Raw genomic sequence first — 26,832 nt, 5'->3', positions numbered from 1 at the left:
ACTAAAGGCAATAATAAGTGTTGGAAAGGATGTAGAGAAATTGGAACTCTCATACATTGCTAGTGGGAACGTAAGGGGGTACAGCCACAAAGTTACCACATAATCCAGCAATTCTACTCCTAGGCAGATAAATGAAGCCCATGTACACATGAAAACTTACATATGAATGTCATAGTGGCACTATTCATAAAAGGAAAAAATGTATTGGAGGCAGGGCAATCCAAGGGTACATAAACTGATAAATGGACAAATAAAACATGGTATTACGGGCAATGGAATATTATTTGGCATTTTATAAAATACTGATGCATGCTATAACATGGATGAACACTGAATACATTATGCTGAGTTAATGCAGCCAGCCACTGACTCTAGTGGAAATGATGAGACAGCATCTAATAAGGGACTCAGTCTTGTCCGACTTGATTCATTCCCAAACAAGCCAGAGGGACATATGATGCAAATTTATAACTGTGTGAAAACTGATGTTGAAGCTGAAACTCCAATACTTTGGCCACCTCATGTGAAGAGTTGACTCACTGGAAAAGACCCTAATGCTGGGAAGGATTGGAGGCAGAAGGAGAAGGGGACAACAGAGGATGAGATGGCTGGATGGCATCACTGACTCGATGGACGTGGGTTTGGGTAAACTCCAGGAATTGGTGATCAACAGGCAGGCCTGGCGTGCTGTGATTCATAGGGTTGCAAAGAATCGAACACGACTGAGCGACTGGACTGAATGGAACTATAAATTATTAAATGGTCTATGGTATCTCTGTCAAATAGTCAAAGCATCAAGCATTAAATCTGCAGCAGATATAAGAGCAGTACTAAAATGGTTCAGCTGAGACAGTGCTGGTCTTCAAGCATTTTTCTATCAAGACAAAAGGGATTCACAATTTAAATACACTCCAGTGAGTAGCCATGGTCTGAATATGGTTAAAATTTCATTGTCACTCCACCGTCCCCTAATATATCCACCTCCATAACCTCAGGAATGGACATCTCATTCAAATCTAGCCAATAATAGTATGCTATGTCTCTGTTCAAAGGGTTTGGCCCAGAGATAAAGTGAAGGCCCATGTTAGGCCAGTTGGCTTTCTTCCTTGAGGATATTTTTGTCGCTGTTCTTTTTTGTTTTTGTTTTTCCTCGAGTTAGAAAGGGTAAAACTTCACTTTCCTTTCTAGTGAGGGAGTTATAAGGACATGACCCATGATTGCTGGTAGCTATGTGCCCCATTTACATGGAGAGGCCCAAAAGAATAAAGAAGCTTCCCAATGGCGCTGGTGTTAAACAAACCACCTGCCAATGCAGGAGACATAAGAGATGCAACTTCAGTCCCTGGGTTGAGCAGATCCCCTGGAGGAGGGTATGGCAACCCACTTCAGTATTCTTGCCTGGAGAATCCCATGGACAGAGGAGCCTGGCAGGCAACTGTCCATAGGGTCGCAAAGAGTCGGACATGACTGAAGTGACTTAGCATGATCACACATGCCTAAAAGAATAAAGCTGGTACCCAAAGGAAAGTGAACAGCTATTTATTAAACACCTACTGTGTGGCAAGACTGATCCAGAAGCCAGGGATAGGATACATAAGTAGGATGAGTGATGTAAAAGAGAGTCTTGGCATCAGGCCTCCAGGGCTCCTGAGACTAGCAGGATCCCTCATTGGACGGTGTGACCTGCTGGAGCAGAAACTGTCATGTTCCCGCTCCTATCCTCTGACATTCCCTCACTGTTTTGGGAGCTCTATGCTTGTAGAGCATATTGGGGCCACATGTAAGACAAGCCAAAACCCCTGGATTCAACCCTCAGCCACTGATCAATGGGGAGTTGGTAGATAAATGCCCCAGTGCGTTGCCCATCGATTGAAGCAATTCTCTCTCCCATAGTGACCCAGCAAGAAGGAATCTAGTAGCCCAAGCTGTAACTTGTTTGTTAACACACTCTTTATTGACTTCCTTCCTTCTGTATATCACTTTTCCACTCCCTAAATGTGTTTTCCTGGGATCACTTCCAAAATAAACTACTTCCACTCAAATCCTTGTCTCAGGGTCTGCTACTGGGAAACCCAAACCAAGACACCTACCAAAACAGTCCTTCTAATTACTGAGAAATGTATTCACTCCCTTGCATCCATAGAAGTCCTAACTAATAATACTGTAAACCTTGGGTTGTCCAACACATTTGAGGACTTCAAATGCATCTGGTCAAAACTGAGGTGTGCTATATGTATGCAAAACACAATAGATGTCAAAGACAGTGTAAAAATATTTTTCTCTCATTAATGATTTGTCACATTGATTACATGTTGAAATGATATTATTGTGAACATACTGGTTTAAAAATATCTTACTAATATCCATTTCACCTGTTCCTTTTTACTTTTTAACATGACTATTACAAAATTTTTAAGTTATAGTTCATGTCATATTTCTATGGCTGCAAGATAAGGCAGTAGCTTTGGATAAGAAGCAAATGAGAAAGGGCAGCTGGCCTTTGGCCCAAAGCTGGGAGTTTTGGTCAGAAAGCCTGAGGTGCCTCCTCTTCAAATGAGCTTATCTGCAAGGGTACATTTAACCCCATGTCGTGTATCCATGCAAAGTTCAGAATTAAACTATACGGTACAACTTGCTTGTATCCTGTGAGAAATTCCACTCTGTAAACAAAGACCAAATTCTGGGCCAAAGTTTTCTCCCTTTTACCAAGTGGTAAGTATGTGTGTGTCAGTTATCATTTTTCAATGTCCAGGTGACAAATCTTTACTGTTTAGACAAACAGCCAGACTATTTCTAGTACACATCTGTGTGTCCTATAGGACTGTAACTTTTCCTCGGCTACAATCAAATCACTATTCTTACTTCAAATTTAGACTTTCATCCAGCAACTGACTATTAAGTATTGCCATACATCTCTGCCTATCAGTCAACTTTTCAGTTTCCATAGAACAACCATCTCTGTATTGTGATGGCACTTCTTTGTAGATCTATTTGTGTGTTTTATTACACTTCCCTGAATTGTTCAAAGTAAATGGAAGATGGAAAAAATGAATATGTTAATATTAAAAATAATGTAACTAATGTAAATATAGAGAAATGAAAGGAGGTACCTACTCAGTCTGATTTGCATGCATATTAGAAGTAATGGTTCGTTATATGTTTAACTTTGAAGGAAGAGAAACAAAACTTTTAAATCTGTAAAATACATATAGCAGGTTTATTCATAATTACCAAAACTTGGAAGCAACCAAGATGTCCTTCAATAGGTGAATGGATAATTAACCTAGTTCATCCAGACTATGGAGAATTATTCAGCACACACACACACACACAATGTACAACATGGAAGAATCATAAATGTTCATTACTAAGTGAAAGTAGTCAGTCTGAAAAGGTTACATGCTGTATAATGCTAACTGTACGACAAAAAGGCAAACTATGGAGATAGTAAAATGACCAGTGGTTGCCAGAGAGTGGAGACAGGAGTAAGGGATGAATAGGTGGAGCATAGATGATTTTTAGGACAATGGAAATACTCTGTATGATACATGATAATAAAAATGTCATACATTTGTCTAAACTCATAGAATGCACACCAGGAGTGAATCCTAATGTAAACTGTGGACTGTGGGTGACTATGATGTATCAGTCTAGATTCGCCAGTTGTAGCAAAGGAAGGGATGTTGGTCGTGGGGAGGCTCTGGAGTGTGAGGGCAGGTGGTATATGAGACACCTCTGCAATTGCAACCCTCCATAAAAGAAAAAAAGTCAATGAAATACTGACAAGATATTGACGAAAATGATGGAGACCCAGGTTCGATCCCTGGATTGGGAAGATCCCCTGGAGAAGGAAATGGCAACCTACTCTAGTACCCTTGCCTGGAAAATCCCATGGACAGAGGAGCCTGGTAGGCTACCGTCCATGGGGTTGCAAAGAGTCAGACGTGACAGAGCGACTTTACTTACTTATATATCCAAATGGTGAAATGTTATAATAGAAGAAATATAGAGGTTTTCTTCTAAGTTATAGACCTAATAGTTATAGATTCTATAGTACTAGTATATCCTATTGATATCATAGAGGATTTCACAGGCTTACTCATTATCTGATACAAATACAGCTTTCTTCAACTCAATCAAGAAACTTAGAAGGCCAGACTTGGCCTTTCTGTTGTCATTTTTTAAAAGTAATTTATAAAACACTACCAGAGTTATCATCATAACCTTCTTTCCATCCCGTGCAAATCACCATCAAGAGAATCCAGTTTTTCTTCATTAACATATTTTTGTGCTTATTAAATGGCTTCCACTTAATTAAGAGAAGCAGAATTTAAGAAATACATTTATAAAATTAACTTGCATTGCATATTTTTCACATTTAATCTCTGTTTTGAATATTCATAGGTATGTTATATGATATTCAGGGTTAAAACTGAAGTGCTGTTCCTGAACATAAAGAACTTCAGGCATTTTTTTTGTATTTTTGTTTTCTGAGAAGAGACTTCCCTTCCTTCCTTTTAGATGGTCTCCTTTCAACTGCACTCTCAGGGAAGCTGCAGGTATAAAAGTAGCAAACTGAATCTAAATGAAATGCATGTTTCCTACCCTCTCAGAACTTACAACAGATACTGAGTATGTAATTTCCATCCTTAGAGTCACACCTTCTCATGAAGGCTTTTATTATAATGTGGACAACAGAAATGAAGTCCATTATGTTTCAATACTAAAACAAAAAATGTTAACGCTTTTGATGGGCATTTTCCTAAAATGTGTTGCTGATGCCCCTCCATTCTTAAGAGCTTGCAGAACATAATGACAAATATTATTTGGTATCATTGCCAACATGCAATGTTGTGCCATTTAGTACAATAGTCTTCCCTTTAGTACAAAAGGTTTCCCTTTGGCTCAGCTGGTAAAGACTCTGCCTGCAATGCAGGAGACCTGGGTTCAATCTCTGGGTTGGAAAGATCCCCTGGAGAAGGGAAAGACTACCCACTCCATATTCTGGCCTGGAGAATTCCATGGACTTCATAGTCCATGGGGTAGCAAAGACTCAGACACTACTGAGTGACTTTCACTTTCAATAGTCTTAGAGGCCAATAAAACATGGATATAGGGATTTATGGATTTACTAACACACTTTTAATAGCTATGATTTAACTTTTAAATTTTCATGTCTGTTTTTAAAATATATTTTCTTCTCCTCATGTTTCTAATAATATTTTACTTTTACTACTTTTAAACTTGTTTGTAAAGTAAGATTTAAAAGGCTTTAAAGTAAGCATCTGAGGGTCTCCACTAGGAATAATAATGATGACTTTGGACATATAATTTTGTCAACTTCATTGACAAATGAAGATGCCTCTTGGTCTCAGTTGTCTTCTATGAGACTGAAACTGTCCAGAGAATGACAGCTGGAGAAGTGACTGTTATCGGATGCTCTGCTTTGCTAATGGTTTTATAGTGTCCCCAAATGGTTAGTAAATTTCTATTTTCTTTAATATGAAATATTTAAAGATTTCTAAAAATACAAATTTTTATATTTTAGCAGTATATACATCCCAAGCAGATTACATAAAATACTGATATTTGCCTACTTATTTAAGAATTTTTGTTAAAGAAATAAGACTTATGGAAATGAAAAAGAGGAAGTAACATCAAGAGTGAGAGAAGTCAGACTGAGCCCTGAAGCCCTCCAACATTCACAGGTAAAGACTCACCCAAGGAGACTGAGGTGGGAGAGAATGAGCAGTCACAGAAGTGAAGAGAGTGTCTCTAGAAGGAGAAGCTGGAGACCATGCTTCTGAGAGGCGGGTAAGATGAAGACGAAACAGTAATGATTGGATCTGGCAAAGCAGAGGTTTTTGATGACTTATTAAATGCAGCATTTTAAAGAGAGAGCGAGAAACCCAAATGGTCCAGGACCTCAGGGCAGTCAACAAAGCCAAGGACACACATCCAGTTGTCCCTAATTCCTACACCCTACCTGTAATTCCTACAGAGTTTATTTAAGCAAGAATACCCTCCCAGAGGAAGAGCAGGCACACAGGTGAGGAGCTGCTGTCCTGGGTTTCTTTGGCAACCTGTTTATGCCAAGATTGCTCAGTTATGTTCAACTCTTTGTAACCCCATGGACTGTAGCCTGCCAGGCTTCTCTATCCATGGTATTCTCCAGGCAAGAATACTGGAGTGGGTTTCCATTTCCTTCTCCAGGGAATCTTCCCAACCCAGGGATCGAACCAAGGTCTCCTGCATTGCAGGCAGACACTTTAACCTCTGAGCCACCAGGGAAGCAAGAAACACCCCTATAAATCAAGTGAGTGATTTATTTATATTTTTATTCTGTATTTGAGTATAGCCAATCAGCAATGTTGTGATAGTTGAGGTGCATGGCAAAAGGATGTAGCCATACATACACAGGTATCCATTCACCCCCAAATTCCTCTCCCATTCAGGCTGCCTGAAGCAGAGTTCCCTGTGCTATACCATAGGTCCTTGTTCAACAGAATGATTTAGACTTGAGACTTGGAGACTGGTTTTAAGCAAGGATATGTATTTAAGGAGCTGCAGGGGGACTGGAAGCAGGCTTTCTCAACCTCAGGCCTACTGACATCTAGGACTAGATAATTCTTTGTTCGTGGGGTGATCTGCACAATTATTAACATGTTGTACATCTTGGTTCATTAAGCTGGGGTGCTTCCAGCATTTAACACAACTCCTAAATACATACAATTTCACTCATAGATACTCCAGTACACACCTCTGAGAGATAAAGACTTGAGAAAGATAAACACAGTCCATTTCCGTTTAATAATCACCTTAACATTAATATATATATGTGTGTGTGTGTGTGTGTGTGTGTGTGTGTGTGTGTATACATATATACACACATATGCTTACGTTCAGTACTACATCTCAAGAGCATCTTGAGAAACTTTGTCAGATGACTGCTAAAATTTTAATATTAGGATTTCACTAGAGTTTTCTTCTGTTCCCTCAGTCATTATAAGTATATGCATTTAATTCAGCATTACATTTTTTTACTTAACAATCCAAGAGGTTGTCCCAGTGACCACTGCTCCCTTTTCTAAATCATTATAAACCATAAGTTTAATACTGCACTTTGGAATTTTACATGGAAACAGTTTCTGGAATGATTCATTTCTTCCCTTTGAAATATCTGGATAAAAAGATTCAATCTTATCTTGATACCACTCCTTCTCTTTCATCATTATTGTGTATTAACCTAATGAGATAATTTTCCACCCAAGAACTGGAGTCAGAAATTAAAAATTATTCTGAGGAGAGAGAGGTAGGAATTTACCAAAGGCCTGGAGTGGTGGGAGGCGCTGCCACATAGAGGTCACGGCTGACAAACATAACTTTTCTTCCCTGTCACAGTTGTTAAGGGACATGGTTTTGGTGAAAATGCTGTGATGTTTACCTTGGGTGCCTTTTACACGCCCACACCCTAGTTTAAAAGCCGAGAGAAGAAACCGATCAACACCTTAGACCCTCTCGCCCTTTCTACCCTCACCCTCCCGCTTTGTCCTTCTGAGTGAAGCCACTCAAATATCAAGAGAGAAGCTTTTAAACAGCTGGGAAGTTAGCTGGAGAAAGATTTCAGTTCTGAGACAGAACTCTGGGGAGTCCTCAATAGAGGTGAGGGGAAGTCCAGGGGCTTCTCTTGGCCTCAGACCTTATTAACAGGAAGTTTGTACCTTTCCACCACCCTCTTCAATTTCACCCACCACCCACCCCCTGCCTCTGGAACCACCAATCTGTTCTTTGTATCTATGAATTCGGTTTTGCTGAGGTTTTTCGTTTGTTTGTTTTCAATAAAATGTTTTAATCTTTAGACTTCGGTACCACAACCACAATGTGGAACCTCACCGCACACGGTGCTTGGAACCCAGGGCTCCCTGGACATTGAGTTTCTCCTACCGACCTTCCTAAGACCTTCAGTATGTTAACACCACCATAGAGGTTCTCACCACATTTGTTCATTTACTCATTGGGGAGCTTTCTGCGTGTATAGGTCTGGGTCCACACCGTGGGCAGTGTAGTGAGGACAAAGTGGGATGAGAGCCAGGACAGGAAAGAGCTGGAGACCAGCCGCCCTCCCCTCTTGTGCAGGAAAGGCAGAAAAGGAGCCTGAACGGCCCCAGAACAATCACAAATGCGCCTGCGCAAACAGATGAGCCTCTCCTGTAGACCCTGCACGTGGGGCCCCCACCAGCAGGGGGCAGCACCTGGGAGCGTCCTAGTGATGTGGGACTTCCGTCCACATGGACCTTCTGAGTCTGAATCCGCAGGTTAACAGTGTCCCCAGGTGACCTTCGGAGAAGGCAATGGCAAGCCACTCCAGTACTCTTGCCTTGAAAATCCCTGGACGGAGGAACCTGGTAGGCTGCAGTCCATGGGGTCACTAAGAGTCAGAGACGCCTGAGCGACTTCACTTTCACTTTTCACTTTCACACATTGGAGAAGGAACTGGCAACCCACTCCAGGGTTCTTGCCTGGAGAATGCCAGGGTCTGGGGAGCCTGGTGGGCTGCCATCTATGGGGTCGCACAGAGTCGGACATGACTGAAGCGATTTAGCAGCAGCAGGTGACCTGTAGGCACGATCAAATATGGAAAGTGCTGATCCCAGCTACAGATAGACCTATGGACAGACGGAAGAGAAGAATATGTAATTACTTAGGAGGGCTTCTTGGAGGAAGCCTCTAGCAATGAAAGAAGTGAAACTTATGAAGAAATGAGATCTTTGGCCTCCAAGAGTGGTTCTCACTTGGCTGCAGGGTGGAATCACCTGTGGGGTCTTAAAAAATGTTGAGTCCTGCCTCCCCTTTCCCAAGATTCTGATTTAACTGAGATAAGCAACCATGCTTATAATTATCTACCTCAATAGGTGGAAGCTAAGATATAAAATCTGTTTAAGTCTTTTTTTTTTTTTTTTTTGTCTAGTCTGCAAAATTTAATTTTAAAAATGTTTTTCATGTAGCATCTTCCAAAATTAAATATGATTAGCTTTGGGATCAAGCAGTGTTTTGGAATACCCGAAGCTTCTACCTATCGGGGTAGATAATTCTGAGTTGGTTTATGAGCATGGTTGCTGAATGAAAGAGTGATTTTAGTTAGAACTGTCCAGTGTAAGCTTTCTGTAAAACATTCTATGTGTATCAAAGTCTTCATCTTGGTTCTTCCAGAGCTTGAACTCCTCCCTCTGTGCTTGTGTCATTTTAACTACATGTGAAGGAAGAACAGTTTAGGCCATTGGATGAGGACCTTCTCAAATACACCTTTTACAGTCTCCAACCTACCTTTGTTGTTGTTGCTGTTGTTGTTCAGTTGCTCAGTTGTGTCCAACTCTGTGATACCATGGACTGAAGAACTACAGGCTTCCCTGTTCTTCACCATTTCCTGGAGTTTGCTCAAAGTCATGTTCACTGAGTCGGTGATGCCATCCAACCATCTCCTCATCTGTCATCCCATTCTCCTCCTGCCTTCAATCTTTCCCAGCATCAGAGTCTTTTCTAATGAGTCAGCTCTTCGTGTCAGGTAATTTATACATGCCTATCCTGCTTTCCTCTTCTGGTGTTTAAGAATCACCAAGGTCAATGATTCCACCCTGGGTCTTTGGGTGGAAAGACACCCAAAGTCCATCCATCATCCCAACCAAACCAACGGTTCAAGGGCAGGAATTATATTCATTTTCCAGATGAAGAAGCTAAGATTCAGAGGTTGAGACACAAAGGCAAGTAACTAAGGGGACTGTAGCCCATTTTGTCAAGGACGATACCAGTGTATTGTTCTGGCATCTTGCTGGTTATTGCTTTCCTTTCACTCTCAAGTGTCCCACTCTGGACAGTACATTCTTTGGGCACTCACATTTCTAGCATGTGGCACAGAAAGAACTGGCATGCAGATCAGTGTGACTGACTCCAAAAGTGGGGTTTTGTGTTATCCTAGGCTACCTCTTAACATTTCAGAATTATAATGTTTAGAAAGAAGGTTTCTTCTTTGTCATCATTCATTCAGAAAACATTTACTGAGCACCTCTTATGTGACAGACACCGTGCTGGAGGATGTAACTAAAAAGTGAATAGGATCCAGTTCCAAGTCTTAAGAAGCTCATGATTTACTAAGAAGACAGACCACCTATGAGAGAGTATTAGAGAAATATGAGTTAGCTAGGATGAGGACTGATCTTTCCAGAGAAATAACAACTGGTTTGATCCTAGAGAATGAAGTATCTCCCCTACATGGGGCTCCTGCTCTTTTTCACACCACAGGGCACTGAGGAGAATCACCAAGTCATCATTCTGACTTACACATCAGTCACCAAGAGTTTCGCCCACAGTACATCCTCATCACCTATCTCTGGACCTGTGACACAGGCCGTGAAGACCTGGAGATGTGCTGTTCTGATCTCCCTTCAAGGACTCTCCCCCTAGTTGCTGGAAGTGCTTCCAGTGGGTAATCTTCAGCCTCCAGAGCTTCTGGGGCGGGTGGGGGGGGGGTGGGTTGAGGGGGCAGCCTGTGTGCAATGACCCATCCAGGTGGAGGCATAAAGTCCTGGCCAGTGGACATGTCAGGACAGCCCTGAAGGGCCATCTTCACTCCAGAGCCCTCAAGGGTCAGCTAAGGTCATCTGGCCCATGATCCAGCTTGGTTTTTTCCCTCTGCTCTATCCAGTTTCTTCACTCTTAATTCCATGAGTGCTAATTCCAACAACACCCCTAATAAACATCCCAACACTAAACTCTATCTTAGTCTATATCCCAAAGAACCAATCTGTAACATACATCAAAAATATCCCAGAATTTGAGAAGGATTTTTATTTGAAAATTTCTGGTTATACACATAACATTTTAAAATCCCACAAATAGAAAACAAAAATGGTGGAAACAAGGACTTTGTGTGTCAATATTTTAAACCTTTCATTTAAAATCCTCACTCTAATGTTCTCTGACCAAAATGAAGTTAAGTTATATATTAATATCAAAAGAAAACTATTACATCGAATCATAAGAAACTGCTATTTTTATGAGCGAATAAAGGTTGACTGTTAGCAATTTACATGGCTAATATAAGAGAAAAATAGCTATCAGTATTTGGAATTTAGAGAACATTACACTGATGAATAACTCACGAGTGAAATATATAATAATGAATCAAATTAATAATTGGAAAATACATAACACTATGATTATTGATCAGTGCTCAGTACCAAAACTTGTAGGCTACAGCTAAAGTGGGCCTTTAGGTGGAATAAAAAAGTAGGTTTTATGTACTTACATAGGGGAAAAAAGTTTAAAAATTAATATGCTTCCAATTGAAGAATCTAGAGAAAAAACTCAAATGAAGACAAGTTGAAGGAATGGAAGAATATGATGAGCTAGAAAACATAAAATCAGAAAGAATCAATCAAGCACAGAATTTGATTCTTTGAAAATTAATAGGAAAAAATCAAGCAAGATTATTCAAGAAAAAAAACAAGGCTCAAAGAAAATTAAAAAGCAAAATAGAACCCAATTATAGCTAGATATTAAACATATAAGATTTTATGAATAATTTTAAGCCAATCAATCTGAAAACTCACATGAAATAGGTTAATTCATAAAGAATGAAACTAACCAAAAATGACTGTAGAAATAATAATGGTCTAATACTGAGTGGTTTAAAATAATCACTAAAAATAAACTGGATGGTGAGGGTTTCATGACACTGTGAATGTGGCTAATGCAGTGAATTGTATGTTAAAATTATTATCATAGAAAATTTTATGTTATAAACTTAAAAAGTGTAAAATATAGAATACAATACAATTCTCCATCTAGAAGACAGTGATCACCTAGAAGGGCTCCTATTGTGAGAAAGCATATTTTCTCTTCCTTCTGTTTTAGAACATATAATCAAATATTATCTTTACATATTTTAAATCAAGTGTCTTTTAAATTTGGGCAGAGGATACCTCTCTTTCCTATCTCACATAAACTAAAGTATATATTTTTGTTTTTTCTTTTGTATATCTCTATTTCAATCTATTTTAATTAGAGACATTTATGTGCAGTAATGGATCCTAGCACTGTTAAATAAAGTGGTAAAACAAATGATGACTTCACATGGTCTTCAAGTAAATAGAACCCCTGATAAAATTGTAAAGTAATATGTAATTTTAGGAACAGTAAAAGACATCTGTGACAACTTTCTTTATACCTCATAAAATGAGTTTTGGTTCTGGAGTCTCTCAAGGCACTAAATCTGGTAGACAGCTTTCACTGGTGGACTTCACCTCTGATTTGGATAAGAAAAAATAGTATAATATATAAATAAAAATAATAAATCATTTTGTTAGAGCTTGAAACCATTGGGTAAAATTGGAGAAAAGAAGTCCAAATAAACTAACATCTATGTGTAAATATTTGGGACTAGTGTAAAAAAAGTATAATATAGTTTTTGCAGTACAAAAACTATTGGAAAAACACCTTTGGAATAGACTTGACATCATGGTAGAATCACAGTGCTGACTCAACAATCATTAAGGCTGAGGGCTGTCCATTGGAAGCATTCATAACCACACGGCCACTGTGAGTAACATCTGGTTATTTCTTTTTGGTGTGTGCCTGAAGGGGAAAAAGAACAAATTAAAAAAAAAAATGTTTAATGCATTTTAAAGTCCTCCTTTCTAAGGCAACACGTTTGGAATACATGTGGAAGATGTCCACATCTTCGTATTAAACAATCATATAGCTACTGGTTATTTTAAAAACCAGGGATGTGCTTATTCTATGGAGGAAGTAGTCCCATTAGAATCCTCAGTGGGGCTGGGCTTAATGCCAAATAACCTGTAGATTCACTAGAGTTCTGATCATTCTAATTCAGAGATATGCTTTGTTACTATAGTAAATTAAAAAGCAAAATCATTTTACTGACTCAAAACCTGGAGATAAATTAAAAACAGAGTGACAAAGACGCTAGGAAATCAAGTGTCTGCACGAGGGTTTCTCATTTTCACACATAAAATGAGCTCAATAAATCTGGATGTTAGTATCCAGTTGTAATCCCTGTATTTTATAAATTCTGATTTACAAACATTGAAATGCTGGAGATATATATATATATATATATATATATATATATATATGAAATATGCTGCTGCTGCTGAGTCACTTCAGTTGTGTCCGACTCTGCGCAACCCCATAGATGGCAGCCCACCAGGCTCCCCCATCCCTGGGATTCTCCAAACAAGAACACTGGAGTGGGTTGCCATTTCCTTTTCCAGTGCATGAAAGTGAAAAGTGGAAATGAAGTTGCTCAGTTGTGTCCAACTCAGCGACCCCATGGACTGCAGCCTACCAGGCTCCTCCGTCCATGGGATTTTCAGGCAAGAGTACTGCAGTTGTGTTGCCATTTCCTTCTCTGATATATGAAATATGTTGATATATATATATGAAATATCCTGGCATTTAATTTGTGTGGCAAAAGCTATTAGAGGGCCTATAGAAATGTGATCTGTGAATAATTGGTCCCAAGAATGAAAGAAGAATCTAAAGCTTTAACAATGACTCAACCAAACAACTTCTCTAAAATGTAAGATGATACCCAAAATAGGACAGTTCTTTGCCAGCTTGATTTTTTGAATTCTACCAATTTCTAGCTGAACTGGAAGAGACAGGCTTTCTGATGAATGTATAATCAGACACAAAGGAAATGAAATGCTGTCAAGTTTCACTGTTTAGCAACCATCACTTTTGAGTAGCTGAATCTTATCTCAGTTTCCTGACAGATGCACATAGCAAAATGAAATAATGTCAAGACTTGTGAGTTCTTATCTCTAAAAGTGTCTGGGTGAAAAAAAGACTTCAAAAGTAATTTTTCCCCAAAGAAGAATGTGAAAGCTTTTGTCTTTAAAGCAGAAAATGTACCATCTATGTGAGACTCATTCTTGTCATATGATTCCAGATCTATTTTACAAAAGATGACTCCCAGTTCATTTGTGGATGTTGTTAACAAAGTTATCATGAGAGATAATGGACTTCATACATAAATACAAAAGTTCTGAGACCCCTACCTTCATATTAAGTGTACTTTCTTTTCCTCTTCTTGCTTGCATACTTGCTACCCTCAAAACAGCACTGCATATGAAATTATATATTAAAAGACCACTATATATAGACCACTTAAGTGGTCTATATATTAAAAGACCACTTAAGGAGAAAAATAAAATTCTCCAAAAGTACTTGGATTCCACTGGGTGAAATCTGAGACTATTTTGATTCAAAATGCAAGGATTTAAAAGTCAGGCTTTTGGGGGCTAATTGCATATCATCTCTCTCCTCCATTTTTTTTAAGCTAGCCATGCTTGTATGGTTATATATTTATGTACTCTCTTGGTGAAACTAAAAACAGCCAAAAGAACACATGAAAAGAAAAGAAAAAAAAAAAACACTTGGAAATATAATTCATTTTCTCCCAGTTGACAGTCCTCCCAAAATTAGCTGACTCCTTTCCCTATAGCCCTTCTCAACATAATTTTTTATTTTAAAAAATGTTATTAGCAGCAACTTTTAACCCAAATGATCTTCACTTCATGGTCTAAAATACTTGAAACTAAATAATGAAAACAAGATTCCTGTGTATAAAATCCTTGATTTGACCTTCCTCTCTCCCATCTGTTGTCCTGGTGTAGACCACACTCTGGCTGACAGCAGGAGTGAGAGAAGGCATCTTTTTCAAGAGCAGGTTATGAAGGGAGTTGAGGTGACTGAACACTTGTTAGCAGAGACCTCATAGTCTCTGCTGAGCCTGGGATGGAGAAGCCCAGTCTCACCTCTCTCTCCTGGGACCACTGCTGACCCTGGAAAGATCACTTAAGCTCACTCTGCACCAGCTGCCTCATTGGTGACACAAGACAGTGACCTACCTCATAGGAACTAAGAGATGGCTACAAACTGCTGGTTGAAAACAGGCTGAGCTAAGCATTGGGTGTGATTACAATGCTGCTCAGAGATGTGGCCCCTTAGTCTACAGAAAGTAGCAATATCACATGATTTATGGGATGAAAGCAAAACATCTGGAAAGCTCTTTTGTTAATCATTTGATCTTATCTTTACAGAAGCCCAGAGTAGAAGTTAAGACACAATTAATTCACTTAATATGATAAAAGATTACTAACACTTTCTAACCTGGGACTTTAAGAAGTCATTTAGGTTCTCCTACCTCAGTTTCTCCATCTAAAGGATAATACTGTCAGCTCAGCATGGTTGTGAAGATTAAAAAAGATGATGTCAAAAAAGTTCAAATTCAAGGCAAGCAGAACAAAGGACCCAATATTGGGTTTCTTGAGTCATTTTCAGTTCTTCTCTTGGGTTTAGCTCATTATAGTTCCTCTACTACAGGTTGAAATTTAGTATTTATACTCCAGCTTGTAAACAAAGCTACTATCATGGAATTAGATATCACTAAAAGCAGTAGAGCAATAAAAGCTTTCCTGCGTGGATAAAGGAATCAATATATTGAATATACTGAATCAATGGTTCAATATATAGAGAATTATGGCTCAAGACTCTGCCCATTCATTCTTACTGAGCTACATGACCCTAGTTCAATCCCAATAACCCTCAAACTCCTCTCCTTTTAATTAATTGGCTAAATAATTATTTCATTGAAGTATATAGCTGATTTACAGTGTTTTAGTTTCTAGTGTACAGCAAAGTGATTCAGTTATACACACACATTCTTTTTCAGATTCTTTTCCATTGTCGGTTATTACAACATATTGAATATAGTTCCTGATGCTATACAGTAGGTCGTAGTCTATTTTATATGTGAAAGTATGTATCCGATAATCTTAAGCTTCTAATTTATCCCTCCCTCTCCTTTCCCTTTTATTAACCTTAAGTTTGTTTTCTATTTCTGTGAGTTTTATAAATAAGTTCATGTGTTTTATTTTAATTAATTCCATATATAAGTACTATATGATTTTTGTCTTTCTCTGCTTCACACAGTATGATAATCTCTAGGTCCATCCATGTTACTGCAAATGACATTATTTCATTCTCTTTCATGGCTGAATAATATTCCATTGTATGTGTATATACAGTATATGCATGTAGACACAAGTATGTATCACAAACCTAGATGAATTAATAAAGAAGATGTATATATATGTATATACACATACTGTATCTTCTTTACCCATTCATCTGCCAGCAGGCATTTAGGTTGCTTTCACATCTTGGCTGTTCTTAGTACTGCTGCTATGAACAGAAGGATGCATGTATCTTTTTGAATTATAGTCTTGTCTGGGGATATTCCCAGGAATGGGATTGCTGGATAATATGGCAACTCTATTTTTAGTTTTTTTGAGGAATTTCTGCAATCTGGAATTTCCAGACTGTTCTGCAGTCTGAAATTTCCATACTGTTCTGCAATTCCATACTGTGACTGCACCAATTTGTAATCACATCAACAATATAAGGAGGTACCTTTTTTTCCATACCCTCTTCATCATTTATTATTTGTAGACTTCTAAATGATGTCCATTCCGACCAATGTGAGGTGATACCTCATTATAGTTTTGAACTGGATTTACTTAATCATTAATGATGTTGAGCATCTTTTCATGTGGCTGTTGGCCATCTGTACGTCTTCTTTGAGGAAATATCTGTTTAGTTCTTATGCCCATTTTTCTATTGAGTTGTATGTTTATGTATGAGTTTTTTTGTTTATGAGTTGTAAGAACTTGTCATATATTTTGGAAATTAAGCTGTTGTCAGTCTCATAGTTTACAACTATTTTCTCCCACTCCATAGATTGTCTTTTCACTCTGTTTATGGTTTCCTTTGCTCTACAAAAGCTTTTAAGTTGCTTAGGTCCCACTTTTTTACTTTTGCTTTTGCTTCCATTACTCTAGGTTAAATTTCTCATCTTTAAAGCAAGTCTAACTTTGTGCACAGTCTTCCCAGATAGCGTTAATGATAAAGAATCTGCCTGCCAATGCAGGAGCCTCAGGAGATGTGCGTTCAATCCTTGAGTCTGGAAAATTCCACTGTAGAAGGAAATGGCAATCCACTCCAGTAGTCTTACCTGGAAAATCCCATAGACAGAGGAGCCTGGTGGATTATAGTCCATGGCATCACAAAGAGTTAGACACAACTGAAGCAACTTAATATGCATGCAACTTTGTGTACATATTGGCAGGTATATTATCAAAGTTAAAGAGTACTAGAGAGTTAAGATTTCTGCTTTTTGATTAATTGAATAGTGAATTTTCCCTCCGCTTATCCTCTTAGAAATGACCCTAAACAGCAAGGGTATTGATAGATAAAAATAAGGGTAATCCTTGAAGAAATCAGGAGTCATTTGAAACTTCAAAAGACAAAAGGATCTCAACAGGCTGCCTTAGACAACAGGATACAATCAGCTGTGGCAAGACAAACAGAGGCTACCTAAGGGAAACAGATCTCAGCTATCATGAGTGAGCAGTTCTCCAACTAACTGGTGAATTCTAAGGTATTTCAATGAGGTATCATAAAAAACCACGATGTTTGTGTGAAGCATATACACTGTCAAGGACCTTGGAGAAGAGAAATTCTGAAATGCAAGCATGATTGTAACCACCCATCTCTGCAGGCTAGGGAATATTCATTCTCAATTTCTCCCTAGCTTGCTTATCCGCTCTGTCGCTCTCTCTCTTTTGGTTATAAGAAGCTTCTGTACTAAATAGAGAGAATCCCCTCTAGCTTGAAGTGATGCCCTGCAAATATTAATATATGACCTAGAAAAAAAATCACTTAACCCAAAGGAAAGCAGAAGGAATAACAATAATAATAAAGTAGTATAGGATCTATAAAATACACAAATACTGTGCTCCCTGGACCAGCTCTCTGACCTTCAGTGAACCCTTGACCCAATCGCCTCATCCATGATGTGGGATCAAAAATAAAATACTATCATGAGAATAAAGTGAAATCATACATGCAAGAACTATGTAAAATAAATTATAAAGAACTACACAAATAGTCAGACATGACTGACTGACTGAACAACAACAACAACACACAAATGTAGTTTGTGTATATTTCCTGGAGAAGGAAATGGCAATCCACTCCAGTATTCTTGCCTGGAGAACCCCATGAACAGTATGAAAAGGCAAAAAGTATGACACCAGAAGATGAGCCCCTCAGGTTGGAAGCTGTCCAATAAGCTACTGGGGAAGAGGGGAAGACAATTGCTAATAGCTCCAGAACGAATGAAGTGCTGGGCCAAAGTGGAAACGATTCTCAGTAGTAGATGCATCTGCTGGGGAAAGTGAAGTTTGATGCTATAAAGAACAATATTGCATAGGTACCTGGCATGTTAGGCCCATAAATCAAGGTAAATTCAAAGTGGTCAAACAGGAGATAGCAAGAGTGAATATCAACATTTTAGAAGTCAGTGAACTAAACTGGAAAGGAACGGGTGAATCTAACTCAGATGACCATTATATCTACAACTGTGGACAAGAATCCCTTAAAAGAAATGTAGTAGCCCTCGTGGTCAACAAAAGAGTCCAAAATGTAGTACTTGGGTGCAATCTCAAAAATAACAATGATCTTGGTTCATTTCCAAAGCAAACCATTCAACATGTAATCCAAGTCTATGACCCAACCACTGATGCCAAAGAAGCTGAAGCTGACTGGTTCTATGAAGACCTACAAGACCTAGAACTAATATTAAGAAAAAAAAAAAAAAAGATATCCTTTTCATCATAGGGGATTGGAATGCAAAGATAGGAAGTCAAGAGATACCTCAAGTAATAGGCAAGTTTGGCCTTGGAGTACAAAATTAAGCAGGACAAAGGCTAACAAAGTTTTGCCAAGAGAACATTGGTTATAGCAAACACCCTTTTCCAATAGCCCAGCAGATGACTGTGCACATGGACATCACCAGCTGGTCAAAATTGAAATCAGATGATTATGTTTTTTGCAGCCAAAGATGGAGAAACTCTACACGGTCAGCAAAACAAGAACTGGAGCTGACTGTGACTCAGGTCATCAGCTGCTTATTGCAAAATTCAAACTTAAATAGAAGGAAATAGAGAAAATCACTAGGCAATTCAGCTATGACCTAAATCAAATCTCTTATAATTATACAGTGGAGGTGATGAATAGATTCAAAGGATAAGATCTGGTAGACAGAACATCTGAAGAACTATGAACGGAGGTCTGTAACAGTGTATGGGAGGCAGTGACCAAAACCATCCCAAAGAAAAAGAAATGCAAGAAGGCAAAGTGGTTGTCTGAGGAGGCTTCACAGATAGCCAAGGAAAGAAGAGAAGCAAAAGGCAAAGGAGAAAGGGAAAGATATACACAACTGAATGCAGACTTTCCAAAGGATAACAAGGAGAGAAAAGAACGTCTTCTTAAATGAACAATGCAAAGAAAGGGAGGAAAAGAATAGAATGCGAAAGACTAGAGATCTCTTTGAAGAAAATTGGAGCTATCAAGGAAACATTTCATGCAAGGATGGGCATGATAACGGACAGAAAACTCAAGGACCTAACAGAAGCAGAAGAGATTAAGAAGTGGCAAGAATACACAGAAGAACTATATAAGAAAGGTCTTAACAATCCAGATAATCACAATGATGTGGTCACTCACCTAGAACTGGATATCCTGGAGTGTGAAGTCGGTGGGTTTTAGGAAGCATTACTATGACCAAAACCAGTGAAGGTGATGGAATTCCAGCTGAGCTATTTAAAATCTTAAAAGATACTGCTGCTAAAGTACTGCACTCAATAGGGCAAATTTGGAAAATAGCAGCTGCCACAGACTGAGAAAGGTCAATTTTCATTCTAATCTCAAAGAAGAGCAATGCCAAAGAATGTTCAAATTACTGCACAGTTGCGATCATTTCCCATGCTAGCAAGGTTATGTTCAAATTCCTTTAAGCTAGGCTTCTGCAGTACATGAACCAAGACCTTACAGACATACAAGATGGGTTTAGAAAAGGCAGAGGAACCAGAGATCAAATTGCCAACATTTGTTGGATCATGGAGAAAGCAAGGGAGTTCCAGTAAAAAATCTACTTCTGCTTCACTGACTACGCTAAAGCCTTTGGCTGTGTGGATCACAACAAACTGTAGAAAATTCTTTGAAATGGAAGTACCAGTTCACTTTACCTTCCTCCTGAGAAACCTGTACACAGGTCCAGAAGAAACAGTTAGAACCAGACATGGAAAAATGGACTGGTTCAAAACTGGGAAAGGAGTACATCAAGGCTGTATATTGTCACTCTGTTTATTTAACTTAATGCAGGGTGCTGCTGCTGCTGCTAAGTCGCTTCAGTCGTGTCCAACTCTGTGCGACCCCATAGACTGCAGCCACCAGGCTCCCCCTTCCCTGGGATTCTCCAGGCAAGAACACTGGAGTGAGTTGCCATTTCCTTCTCCAATGCAGGAAAGTGAAAAGTGAAAGTGAAGTCGCTCAGTCGTGTCCAACTCCCAGCGACCCCATGGACTGCAGCCTACCAGGCTCCTCTGTCCATGGGATTTTCCAGGCAAGAGTACTGGAATGGGGTGCCATTGCCATCTCCATAATGCAGAGTAGATCATGTGAAATGCCAGGTTGGGTGAGTCACAAGTTGGAATCACGAATTCTGGGAGAAATAACAAAAACCTCAGATAGGCAGATGATACCATTCTAATGGCAGTAAGTGGAGAGAAGCTAAAAGAGCCTCTTGATGAGGGTGAAAAAGGAGAGTGAAAAGCTGGCTTGCCACTCAACATTAAAAACAATAAGATAATCACATCTTGTCCCATCACTTCATTGCAAATAGACAGGGTCAGTGGAGGCAGTGACAGACTTTCTTGGATTTCAAATTCACTGTGGACAATGACTACAGTCAAGAAATTAAATGACGCTTGCTCCTTGGAAGGAAAGCTATGAAATATGAGAGTTGGAGGGGAGAAAGGTGGAATATTGTTCATTGGATCTAGAAAAATCTACTGGAAAAAAGTAAGTGTAGGTCACCTCTGTTTTCTAATTTGTGAAGAAAAATCCTACATGATACTAATATCATGTTCTCCATAAGTCTTTGTTGTTTAGTATTATGTCCAGTTAGAGAGTTGGTCTGTTTGCTCTACCAAAACCTCTATTTAGCACTCTAGAGATCTCCTTTCCTGTGATGATACTGTCTGCTTGCTCAGTCTTTGCTTTATTACTTTCTGTGTGTGAAATGCCTCTACAATTGCATTTCTACTCTTTCATATTGTATGCAGTGACTTGTTCCTCAAATGTGCTGCTCTGATTTTAAATTTGTGTCCCACCAGTAAAGTTCAGATTCAACTCCCAAAACAACAAAAATAATTAGTTCCATTTACCCCCTTATGCTTCCTGTATCTTCTGGAAGATGGAAGTTGTCACCAGAATAAGTCATGAATTCACAATACCTTAATTCTATAGTCTGGATGGTGTTTAAAGGTATACAAAGCATTTTCTCAGAGATGAGGTGTGTGAGAGCACTAAGCACTGTATATGATGTGAGAAAGGTGCTCAAAGAGTAACATTCAGGTCACGTAGAATCTTTCTAGCAAAGGTGAGGTGATAGTAACTCATTGTACAAATGTGTTAACTGAGGTCTCATTGTACAAATGTGATAACTGAGGTGACAGCCTAAAAAAATAAAAATAAATAGAAAATAGCCTAAGTTCCCTCTGTTTCTTATTCTTTCTCCTTAGAAGAATATCTGTACTTTCCACTGTTCAGAGGGTAGGAAATTGTCCATGATCACAGAGTTGTTGGAAGAGTTGACAAATCTGGCTTGTTCAAGCCTAGACTGGGGACAACAAAGACTGTGTTCTGAGCTTTTCAGAAGTACTTACATTTTATGCAAATGTAGGGAAACTGCACGTGGAGCCCTATATTTTTTATGCCTGAAATTCACAGAGCACTTTCATCCACTATAGTGTCTCCCATTTAGAGCTTCCCTCCTAAGATAGGACAAGCATTTGTGAGTCCCTGTAAACCTAGTCACAAAACAGCCAGAAATCCCACAAACCCTTTTGTTCTTTTGACCTTAGGCATTTCACATCAGAGGGATATATCCCCAACTATGTGTCAAAATCCTCAATTTAAAAATATGTTTTCATTACATACAATCAAACATTGAATAGTGAGATATAGATTATTGAATTCTAAATGGGTCCAGATAACATGAGATATTGGCTTCAACACCCGTATTTAATAGATGAGGAAGTCCCTTAAGAGGAAGGTGACCCTATATACATAACGATATACATTGCCACTCATCATTAAAACACTAAGATCATGGCATCCTGTCCCATCACTTCATTGCAAATAGAAAGAGTAAAAGTGGAAGCAGTGACAGACTTTATTTTCTTAGGCTCCAAAATCACTGTGGACAATGACTACACCCAGGAAATTAAAAGATGCTTGCTCCCTGGAAGGAAAGATATGACAAACCTAGACAGCATATGGAAAAGCAGAGACATCACTTTGCCCACAAAAGTCATATATATAGTGGCTCTATACACATAATTAATGTTATGCTAGTTTGTAGCAGACACAGAATTAGAAATCTGTTCTTTCAGTAAGTGTTTCAAATCAAGTGTAATATTCGTGTAGAAAGAGGCACAGGTCATAGAATTAGAAAGCTTGTTGATTCCTGGCCTAACAATCTTGCAACTAATTTAACAATATTTATTGGTGAGCTACATTTGTGTGTTGTTGTTGTTCAGTTGCTAGGTTATGTCTGACTCTCTGTGACCGCATGGACTATAGCATGCCAGGTTCCTCTGTCCTCCACTATCTCCTGGAGTTTGCTCAACCCATTGTGTTGGTGATGCTATCTAACCATCATGTAATCTGCCTTTCTTCTCTTTTTGCATTCAATCTTTCCCAGCATAATCTGCCTCTCTTCTCCTTTTGCATTCAATCTTTCCCAGCATCAGTCTTTTCCAAAGAGTTGGATCTTCACATCAGGTGGTCAAATTATTGGAGCTTCAGCTTCAACATCAGTCTTTCCAATGAATATTCAGGATTGACCTCCTTTAGGATTGACTGGTTTAATCTCTTTGCAGGCCAACGAGCTCTCTAAAGTCTTCTCCAGCAACACAATTCAAAAGCATTAATTCTTTAGGGCTCAGCCTTCTTTATAGACTAACTCTCACATCCATACATGACAATTGGAAAAGCTATCACTTTGACTATATGGACTTTTGTGGGCAAAACGATGTCTCTGCTTTTCCATATGCTGTCTAGACTTGTCAACTAGCTGTTCCTTGATGGCACTTACATCCAAAATGTACTGAGAGCCAAAACAATCTTGAGAAAGAAGAATGGAGCTGGAGGGATCAACCTTCCTGACTTCAGTCTATAAAGCTAAAGTCATCAGACAGCAGAGTACTGGCACAAAAACAGACATGCAGACAAATGGAAGAGTATGGAAAGCCCAGAGATAAACCCAGGCACCTGTGGGCACTTTATCTTTAACAAAGGAGGCAAGAACATACAATGGAGAAAAGACAGTTTCTTGAATAAGTGGTTCTGGGAAAACTGGACATCTACGTATAAAAGAATGAAATTAGAACAATCCCTAACACCATACATTAAAAAGAAACTCAAATTGGATTAAAGACCTAAATGTAGGACCAGAAACTATAAAAACTCTTAGAGAAAAACATAGGCAGAACACTCTTTGACAAGATCCTCTATGACCTGCCTCTTCAAGTAATGGAAATAAAAGCAAAAGTAAACAAATGACACCTACTTAAAAGCTTTTGCACAGTGAAGGAAACTATAAGTAAGGTGAAAAGACAATCCTCAGAATAGGAGAAAATAATAACAAATGAAACAACTAACAAAGGATTATCCTCCAAAATATACAAGCAGCTCATTCAGCTCAATAACAAAAAAATAAACTACCCAATCAAAAATTGCACAGAAAACCTAAACAGACACTTCTCCAAAGAAGATATATAAATGGCTAATAAAGATATGAAGAGATGCTTAACATCTCTCATTATTAGAGAAATGTAAATTAAAAGTACAATCAGGTATCACATCACACTGTCCAGAATGGCCAGCATCAAATAATCTACAAACAAATGCTGAGTAGGGTGTGAACCAAAGGGAACTCTCTTGTACTCTTGGTGGGAATATAAACTGATGTGGCCACTATGGAGAACAGTATGGAGATTCCTCAAAAACTAGGAATAAACTACCATATGACCCAACAATCCCACAACTGGTTATACACCCTGAGGTATGGTTTCATCATTGAAAAAGACACATGTACCCGAATGTGCACTGCAGCACTATTTACAATAGCTAGGACATGAAAGCAACCTAGATGTCCATCAACAGATGAATGAATACAGGGGTTGTTGTACATACACACAATATTCAGTTCAGTTCAGTCACTCAGTCATGTCCGACTCTTTGCAACCCCATGAACCACAGCACACCAGGCCTCCCTGTCCATCACCAACTCCAGGAGTTTACCCAAACTCATGTCCATCGAGTTGGTGATGCCATCCAGCCATCTCTTCCTCTGTCATCCCCTTCACCTCCTGCCCTCAATCCCTCCCAGCATCAGGGTCTTTTCCAAGGAGTCAACTCTTTGCATGAGGTGGCCAAAGTATTGGAGTTTCAACTTAAACATCAGTCCTTCCAATGAACACCCAGGACTGATCTCCTTTAGGATGGCCTGGTTGGATCTCCTTGCAGTCCAAGGGACTCTCAAGAGTCTTCTCCAACATCACAGTTCAAAAGCATCAATTCTTCAGCACTCAGCTTTCTTCACAGTCCAACTCTCACATCCATACATGACTACTGGAAAAACCATAGACTTGACTAGATGGAACTTTGTTGACAAAGTAACGTCTCTGCTTTTAATATGCTGTCTAGATTGGTCATAACTTTCCTTTCAAGGAGTAAGTGTCTTTTAATTTCATGGCTGCAATCACCATCTTCAGTGATTTTGGAGCCCCAAAAAATAAGTCTGACACTGTTTCCACTGTTTCCCCATCTATTTGCCATGAAGTGATGGGACCAGATGCCATGATCTTCGTTTTCTGAATGTTGAGCTTTAAGCCAACATTATCACTCTCCTCTTTCACTTTCATCAAGAGGCTTTTTAGTTCCTCTTCACTTTCTGCCATAAGGGTGGTGTCATTTGTATATCTGAGGTTATTGATATTTCTCCCGACAATCTTGATTCCAGTTTGTGCTTCTTCCAGCCCAGTGTTTCTCATGATGTACTCTCATGATGTGTGAGTAATACACAATATCACTCAGCCATAAAAAGGAATGCATTTGACTCAGTTCTAATGAGGTGGATGAACCAAGAACATATTAAACAGAGTGAAGTAAGTCAGAAAGAGAAAAACAAATATATATTAGTGCATATATATGGACTCTAGAAAGATGGTATTGATAAACCTATCTGCAGAGCAGCAATGGAGATGCAGACATAGCCAGTGGAAATTTGCAGTATCATGCAGGGAGCTCAGATCCGCTGCTCTGTGACAACTTAGCAGGATGGAATGTTGTGGGAGGGAGACTCAAGAGAGAGGGCACATATGCATACCATGCCTGATTCATGTTGATATACAGCAGTAATCAACACAATATTGTAAAGCAATTATCATCCAATTAAAAATAAATTTAAATTTGAAAAAATGTACTGAGCACCTGTCAGAATGAAATGTAAAGGATCTGCAGAGTGTTCTATGCTCTGTTAGAATCTAAAGCCAGAGTTCAACCACCTGGACTCTGCAATACAAAAGCTCTCATGCACACATGACTGCACACATTCTGACCCCACACCCAGCACTGCTGCAGATTCTCAGCAGACCTGCATTCAGCCTGCAAAGTATTATTAAGACTCAGTCATGACGCTTAGTCTCCAGAGGCTTCTGATTGAAAAGGGCACAGAGTGCTTGTTACCAGATGCCTGTTGGAGATCAGGTGAAGAGTGTGAACCCTGGAGACAAACTTCAATTACAACTCCCTGCAGCAGCCTCACCTGTTTGGCTCTTTCAGTGAGGGCAGTGGCCTCAGCCCCACCCAGTTGTTGCACCATCTTGTAAAATAGGCTCTTACTGTTTTGCAGCAAATCATGTGGTGGACTGTATTCTTTCCTTGTCCCTGAATCCAAAACCTGTTAATCAGCAGAAAGAAACCCATTAGCAGCATGCAATGTATCCCAGTAACATAATGTAACTCAGACAATATTTTAGAAAGGGACAGGAGGAGAAAAATGGAGAGAATCTATTTAGGTGGTAGGCCTTGTCGTGTGTAAATGGTTTGATTAACTTGTTTTACCAGGCAAAATCCTAATGAAACTGTGCAACCTCCGATTCAGACTTGAACCCACAGTATTTTAATTAGAATCACTCACCTGGTGTCTGGACGTACTGAAGTTCAGGTGCTTTATGTCTCAGCTCAGAAAGAATTCAGTGAGAGACAAAGTGATAGTGAAGAAGTGGATTTATTTAGAGAGATAAATATTCTATTGTATCTCTGTTGTATACTTGATAAGAATGTGTTCCAGTAAAACAGTTATTAGTCAAAAACTTCACTCTCAGTACTTATATGGTATGGAAGCCTTAAGAATATGTTCTAGAATATTGGTCCCCAGATTTCTTCTTCACCTTACTGTAGCAAGAATCACAAAATCTTAGGAAAACTACCTTCTTACAGTGTTTTCATGACTGATTCTTCTATTTCAGCTAAATTTAATTGAGTCCTCATTTTCAAAGAATTCACTGATTTAGCTATTACTATGTTTTGTTTCCCTGGAGAAGGAAATGACAACCC

At 39.0% G+C, this 26,832-nt stretch overlaps 1 protein-coding gene across 2 annotated transcripts in view; it reads right to left on the bottom strand.

The window, feature by feature from the left end:
- Positions 1–10,823: 10,823 nt before the first annotated feature.
- The window catches only part of LOC109567083 (ATP-binding cassette sub-family C member 4-like), a 206,945-nt gene continuing 190,936 nt past the window's right edge, over positions 10,824–26,832 (bottom strand). For both annotated transcript variants that reach the window (XM_070800398.1, XM_070800397.1), the window contains 2 exons: positions 26,039–26,173; positions 10,824–12,630 (listed from right to left, as the gene is read on the bottom strand). In XM_070800398.1, the coding sequence (XP_070656499.1) occupies positions 12,610–12,630; positions 26,039–26,173 (156 nt within the window). In that variant the 3' untranslated portion in view covers positions 10,824–12,609. The remainder of the gene's footprint in view (positions 12,631–26,038; positions 26,174–26,832) is intronic.

The sequence above is a fragment of the Bos indicus genome, chromosome 12 (assembly GCF_029378745.1).
Source record: "Bos indicus isolate NIAB-ARS_2022 breed Sahiwal x Tharparkar chromosome 12, NIAB-ARS_B.indTharparkar_mat_pri_1.0, whole genome shotgun sequence".
In the NCBI taxonomy this organism is placed as follows: Eukaryota; Metazoa; Chordata; class Mammalia; order Artiodactyla; family Bovidae; genus Bos; species Bos indicus.
This window is presented reverse-complemented; position numbering and strand designations above follow the sequence as displayed.